Source organism: Nicotiana tabacum, chromosome 20 (assembly GCF_000715075.1).
Source record: "Nicotiana tabacum cultivar K326 chromosome 20, ASM71507v2, whole genome shotgun sequence".
NCBI lineage: Eukaryota > Viridiplantae > Streptophyta > Magnoliopsida > Solanales > Solanaceae > Nicotiana > Nicotiana tabacum.
The window spans coordinates 161,652,482-161,660,327 of NC_134099.1; the positions used below are offsets into that span (position 1 = coordinate 161,652,482).

The following is a 7,846-nucleotide window of genomic DNA, read 5'->3' on the forward strand; positions in this document are numbered from 1 at the left end:
TGTCTATTGAATATGATGAACTATCATAATAATATCTACTCAAATGTTTAGTGCTAATTAAATAAGTTCACATTGGTTTAAAGGTTATTTTATTTTTTCTATTTTTTAGCATAATCAGCCTCATATATAGTACTTAGAGCAATTTAACATTGAATATTTTCATCAAAAAGTACACGAAGCAATTATTAGAGTTAGAGGTGGACCTAGAATTTAAAGGTGGTGAGGGCACATGATTGGATTGGTCAATTAGTGCCCCTGCTGGAACCTTTGGTCTTAGGGTTTCAAACAAAGTATATGACTGTTTTTAACATATATATATATATATATATATATATATATATATATATATATATATATAATGAGTGTGTGTGTGTGTCGAAAAAATTTATCGAATTTAACGAGGTCCGATGACCCCTCCACTCGATACATAGGTTCGCCTTTGATCAAAGTCGAAATCGTACCAGAGATTTCATGTTCAAGCTCCCAATACTTTCAATAAGGAGTAATTTACCTCATTTAATTAATGGGTTTATTCCGAGCAAATTCAAATTAATCGAAATAATGAGCTTTAAATACTGAATGATTAAACAAGAAATAAATATGGTGCAAATGACAATAGTTTAGTTAGAAAAAGCCTACCTAAAAGGAGCAACCAAATTTAGAAGGAAGTGAAAAAGAGAGAAAATTAAAGAACACTCCATTCCACTTCTGGTGTTCAATAAGTATCAAAGTACACCAAACTCTTTGACTTTCTTTACTTTTTGTGAAAATGAAGAAATACTCGTCGCTATTTTGAATCATATTATAATAAATTCCCTTTGGATTCACTCTTTCCCACGCAATGTGATTGGAAGAGTTGGGAATGAGTAGGTTCATTTAGGATTACTAAACTAAAAAGAGTGATTGTACAAGTATATGACTTCATATCTCCCACTTAAATCATGCTCAATAACCATTTCGTGTTCGATAACTATTTTAGGTCTGACTAATTCGAATTCACATACAAAAGTCCAATTTTTGGGTTACAATATTTCCAATCAGAGGTGATTTCATTCCAAGACTTGAATACAAAATCTCTAGTTAAGAATATATATATATATATATATTATTTTATTTTATTTTATTTGAAATAGTGCAACTATCTAAAGTCCCCTTGAAATTAAAAAAAACAATTGCAAATAAATTCTATAATGTTAGAGCAATCAAGTAAGTACATTAATTACCTTTTCATCTTTGTTTTAATGTCTACGTTCACTTTAATGGTCAAAATTGGTCAATTCCGGGATTATAGTTATCTATACAATTTAAGACTTAGAATAATAATAATAAAAACTTATTACACAAAAGACAAAAATAGAGTCAAACAATTAAATTTTAGTTGCAGATTACCAATAAGATTTTAAAAATTATGGTCAAATTAGATAATATATTCAAAACACAAAGTAGTATAAGGCTATAAGCCGATGACCAAAGTCTAGTTTGCGTTAGAAAAGTTGAAACTAGGGTGATCGAGCTAGGTAAAGTAATTTAAAAGAAATATTGATATGAGTTTAACTTTTATAAGCTGATAATTTAATTAAAAAGAATTACACTATTAAGCTACTTTAAAGATAATTATAGGTAATTATCTATAATAAGTAGGATTACTAAGCATGCTACAACAAGTTAAATTGTACTGATAGTTTATAATTATTTATAATGTCATTAACCTCTATAACTTTAATTCTATTGATATATATATATTACGAATACTTTTGTTATATGAATGTTTTCATGTGGCACATATACCATCAGTGGCAGAGCCATCTTTGCCCAAGGGGTGTCAACTTGACACGTTTTTGCCGAAAAATAATAGTGTATATATAGGTAAAAACTAAAAATTAATATATATGTTACATGTAAAAAAAATTGACTTTCTTCGTTATATTTTGACTCTCCTTAATAAAAATCTCGACTCACTTACACACAGAAAACTTCCAGGGGGTGGAGGAGTTGGTCAGTGGGCTCTGTTTATGTCTTAAATTGGACAAGTAATGAGCCAATATTGAGCATGAGTTGCACAGTTTAACCAACTTAAATATATCCACTCTTTTAAGTTTCTAACCCACTCCATCATTTTCATATATTCTCTTTGCTTTTCTCTTAATGCCATTGCCACCAAACCAAACTGCTTTAATATTTGGTGTGTCTTACATTTCTATAGCCTAAATCATTCTAACTTCTTCATAAAGCTAATTACTTACACATTAATCTCATTAATGTAACTCTCTCTTTATATCTCTTCCCATCTTTTGTGATTTATATGCTATAATTCACTGTTGATTTCATATGCTAATTGGAAGAAATATGAAGGAAAAATCAATAGAAAAGTTTTTTATGTTGCCATTTTCTGTAGTGTGTGGTTCTGAGTCAAGTGTTGCAGTGAGCAGTAGCAGCAGCCAATCTGAGAAAACAAACACTAATCCAGCTGAGAAAACAAGTATGTCTCTCTCTCTCCCCTATGTCTCATGTATATTTTTATGTTTCTTTGTCAAAAATATTGGGTTCATATAAACTTAATAATATTTATATTAAGTTTAAGTATTATTAAGAGGTTAATCCTATAGTAAAACCTTTCAAACCAAAATCTAGTATATTATGCTGAAACTTCTCGTGTTTCAGTAAAGGTATTTTTGTCCAGATTTTATCTCCGCATAAAATAGTGATTATTGTTCAATGACTTTGCAAAAGCTAGCTATTTTCCAATTATCAATCCGAAAACAAGCTAGCCTATCCTATTTTTACTTCATTTATGGTAGGCTTTTGATGAATAGATAGTTCTCATTTAAACCACATAAATTGAATAGGTAAAACTTATTTGCACCCGATGTTTAAATTAAATCATACTAATTTATCATATATCATGGTTAAATCATAAATTAAGATGAGTATGTGTGTTTCTTTAACTATGGTTTAGTGATACGAGTGTTTTATAAGGCATGTCTCATATATTTATTGGGTTAGTGTAAACACCAAATGCGAGTAAGTTTTATTCTCATCATATAAAATATTTTCAATTGCTTTTGTTGTGCCTCTGTATTGTTATTCTTTTCTGTGTTTGACATTATTACTTTGGGTGTGACTTATTCAAGAAAGACAAGAAGGAGAAGTGAGCTCATCAAGTGTAAAAATGAAGAGCTTTTGGGGATTTTTGTCCATGACAAGACCAACATTTTCCCAAAATATTCAAAGATTGAAAAGGCATTTCAAAGGTTTCTCCCAATTATTTGGTAAGTAGCCATTGCCCTCTTTACCTTGTATTTATAAGATTTTAATCTCATCAAACCATTTTCCTCTTTATCTTTCCTCTCCTACTAGTCACAAATCCACATTCATACAAAATCAAAATTAAAAACATGGAGAATAACATAAAAAAAATTATTAACATAGACTTAACCTCAAAAGCTCTCGCTCCGTAGGTGAAGATAGTTTATCCACACATTCTTTTGACCATTATAGGATACTCTAATTAGGGTAGTTCAAAACCGAACCGTAACCGTTAACCAAACTGAACCGATGACTTATTGGCTAAAGGGATATCAGGGTAATGGTTGGTGAACGGATTGAGATTTTATAATTAACGTCTTAACGGTTTGGGGGCGGATTACTCAATTTTCCTATCGGATAAACTGTTAACTCGTTAAATTTTTTTATATTTACACTTTTACTCTTATGTATATAAAGTACTATTGAAACCATAAATGGCTAAATCCCTACTTTTTAGTTCTCAATTAAATTCAGTCCGCAGTAAAGAGTGAGAAGTCGACCAGTCATCTCTCGTAATTCTAAATCCCTAATCAAAATTTCTCTCAATCTGAATCTTCTTGTGTTCATCACTCGTCAGTCTCGTCTCTCTCTTGATGATCTTGGACACCAGCTGCATGGGGGTAACACATATAAAGGACCAATTAAGAGTAATCTAATCACCAGACCAACTAGTTGAAACAAGAATAGTGGAGTCGCTAAAAGAGGAGGCTCATATGGAGTTCCACAATGGAAGGTATAAAAGCCAATGAACTATGTAGTTTGGCAATTTGGCATTCACAAGACTAGGATTGTTGAATTTTTTTATATTTGATTTAGCCAATAAACCGTCCGATAACCATTTGATAATCGTTAATCCGATACCAGTCTACCCGTTATCTTATTGGATAACTAGCGAATTACTATATTTATCATCCGATAACCGATAAGCCGAACCGTTAAGCGTAATTATCCGTCTGATCCGCCTGATAAGTATCCTAACTCTAATATATGGGTCCAACATCGGAAATACTAGAACTAGAACGAGTCTGATATATTATCAAGAAAATGAATCTAAAGTTGATTCAACCTAAAATAATTATTAAAATCGTCTAAAACCATATAAGGAGACAATAGTTCGTTCCCTTTCAGAGCCGATTTTTATTTTATTTTTTATTTTATCCTTATAATTTGCTTCTTTTTTTCTTTTGTAGTGCACAAAGAGGAAGAAGAAGAAGTGGAAATGGAGATAGAAATAGGGTATCCAACAGATGTGAAGCATGTAACACACATAGGGTGGGATGGATCAACAACAATTAACCCTATCAAAGGATGGGAAAATTTGAAAACTCCTGAATTAATTTCTTTTCCTTCAATTTCCATTAAACAATTTGAACTTGCTATGGCTGCCCAAGCTGGTGGACCTAGAGGTGTTAATAGCAACCATAATGCTTGACTTTTAATATTTTTGTAATTTCATCTTCTTTTTCATTCAAATTCTGTCAACTTTATATTCTTTTGGGATTGGCTGTGTGAAAATTAGATTGTATAGATATTGTTAAAATTAGTAAAGATTTTTTTTCCTTTTCGAAAAATCAAATTTGTTCCTGAACTTTGTAAAATGGTTCAGATTTGTCATTCATTAATACTCTTTCTATTCATTTTTACTTGTCCACTTTTGATTTTGCACACCCTTTAAGAAATAATAAATAAAGCGCATAATTTGTCATAATACTCATATTAATTGATGCATATTTTTAATGGATTTGAGAAAATGATTTGAAATGAATAATTAATACTGTGGGTATAACATGAAAAACTAAATTGTCTTCTCTTGATATGCTAAATGTAACAAGTAAAAATGAAAATCTATTTTTAAAATACTGGACAAGTAAAATTAAACGAGGAGTAATTGAGATCAAATCTATTTTTATCATTACATAAATAGACTAAATTTGCTTTGTTAACTTAATGTAAGAAATATTTAACACATGAACCTTTTTTACAAGGAAAAAGATCAAATTTGATATTGAACAATGCCAATCTATACTCTCTGGCTCTCTGTTTTAAACTCTATGTTTATATTTTCTGATTCTTCCACTAACATAACAATTTATTTTCTTCTCAGTCGCAACTTTATTTTTCCATTAGGCAATAAAACTAAAGGTTGGTCAACAAATTTATAAAGATTTAAAATTATATATAAATAATTTTTTGCACTATCAATTTATTTTAACATTATCTACTCTAGTTTTAGTTTTGCTAGATCAGATTTGTTAGAAGCAATTATAAGTGCACATAGATTAAACTCAATTTTTATAAAGCATCCTCACATTTGTGAAATTAGGGCTGGGCATATATCTGTTATAACCGAGAGCCCGAACTGATAAAATGTTATTGGATTATCGATATCGGGTTCTTGGGTAAATAATTCGATAACGGTTTAATGTTATTTGACTATTGGACTGTCGGTTCGGGTCTCGATTGGCCCAATTTATTAACGGTTTAACCAATAGCCCAATAAGCTTTAACAAAATTATAAAATTACCTACTAAATATATAAAGCTACCTTACAACTTCATTTTCTCATTCTCACAATTCTCTTGGCAATTACTCTTCATCTTCAACGTAGAATAAGATTTAAACTTTTATGAATTTCTCATCTTAATTCTTTAATTAAGATGTTTAGTTTTAAAATTTAAAGAATTAATTGTTCAAATTTTTAGTTTTTCTATTTGTTTCTTTTGTTGCACTAATTCTTTAGCATTAATAAGATTGGAATTTTATTATTTTTCTGTGAATTATGCCCGTCGCAGTGAGATAGTTAGTAAGATTAGATTGTTGAATGTCTTATTCCTTACTCCTACTAACTTATAACTTTGAAAATTGAGATTTTCAAATACAAAGAAAGTTTTCTTTTCTAAAAATGAAATTTAATCCCTCTTTTTTTAAGAGAAAAAAATTCAGTTCCTTTCTCTTAACAGTAAGATCACGATTTTTATTAAAAAAATATGAAATTAGTGAATATTTTTATTCTTATCGGTTAAACCGATAACCAAATTGATAACCGACAAACTGATACCCGAGAACCGATATCTTATTGGTTCGGTTATCGGTTTCGACTCACGAAAAACAATTCTCAGCGGAGTTTGCAAATCTTAATAGTAGAAATTAATGCCAAAAAGAAAATTAAACATTCAATTTTGTTTCGCAAACTCAAACAAAAGCCAGACTTGAGCACCAAGATTCCCTTAATAAGCATTTAAAAAAACTTCTTTTCATCAGCCAAATGAAATAAACTTGAAAAACAATAAGAGCAAAAGAAGATAGAGATCTAGTGTGTGTGTGTGTATGTAGGCACCATAGCGAGCCAAAAGCTGATTGAAAAGCAAAACAATGGCTTTCTGAGATGCCTGGGTTTTTATTGTTAGATCCTCTCTAAACTATATTTAGAAAATCAGACAGCACTTTCCGTGACATATTTCATGGTACCTCAAAAGAGGTGTCATAATTCGGCCAATTCTGTCTGAGGAGGATCTGTCTTTAGGGTTTCACTTCCCCATTACTTATATACCCACATACACTAATCTTTTATGTTTTTTTATTTGATGAAGAGAAAAAAATTGGACTAAAAGGTTTTTGGGCTACAAACTCCAGCGGGAAGTTCAAGTGTTAATTGGGCTGTCCAACATGGAATTGTTGTCATTATATGCGGAAATGATATTAGGCAGCCACTCTGAAGGACCGGTATCAGTGCGTCCTGAATTTCAGTTTTTCGGTTTAAATTTTTAGAACAAAAAAGTCTTGAGTTGAGATTTTTAGTTCAAAATTTCAGGACAAAATAAGTATCGACTAATCTCTAAATAGCATCACTGAAAATGACTATCTATGCACTTGCTCCAAGATTTAACAAATGTAGAAGAATTAACTTAAATAGTTGTCAAACCAATATATATACTCATAAAATAGGCATAATGAGTCATTTGGTTACCATGTTGAATAGGTAAATAATGAATATGATTGACTATTGTGTAAAGACCCTGATTCTATTAGGTCCCACCGGTCCATCAAAGGCTCTAATATGGAGCAAGGGCACAGATAGCCACTCTCAATGATGTTATTTGGAAATTAGCCAGTACTTATTTTATCTTGAAATTTTAAACTAAAATCCTAACATGAGGACAATTCAGGAAAAATTAAACTGAAAAATTAAAATTAAGGATACATCGGCTAATTCCTAAATAGCAGCCTTTAGAGTGGCTACCTGGCCTCATTTCTACCTTTGTAACAGCCCAGCCCACTAGTGGTATTGTTCGCTCTGGGCCTAGACCCTCACGGGTTTAAAACGCGTCACTAGGGTCTAAGGCTTGTTAACTTATATACACAACATCCTTCTTGTGTTTTGCCGATGTGGGACTCTGTCTAAAGCCTGGGGTGTTACATACGCCCCCCTCTTATGGACTCAGCGTCCTCGTTGAGGTTTGCCCTACTACATGAGATTTGCCTAGACTCAGCATTGAACTTTGATCTGACTCACCATCGGCAAAGCTGACACAAGAGTGGC

The 7,846-nt window shown here is 31.2% G+C and overlaps 1 protein-coding gene across 1 annotated transcript; it reads left to right on the forward strand.

The window, feature by feature from the left end:
- Positions 1-2,129: 2,129 nt before the first annotated feature.
- On the forward strand, positions 2,130-4,943 carry LOC142174140 (CRIB domain-containing protein RIC4-like). Its single transcript, XM_075239866.1, has 3 exons — positions 2,130-2,479; positions 3,132-3,269; positions 4,497-4,943. The coding sequence occupies exons 1-3, from the start codon at positions 2,329-2,331 to the stop codon at positions 4,736-4,738; spliced, it is 531 nt and encodes a 176-aa protein (XP_075095967.1). The 5' UTR covers positions 2,130-2,328; the 3' UTR covers positions 4,739-4,943.
- The last annotated feature ends 2,903 nt before the right edge of the window (positions 4,944-7,846 follow it).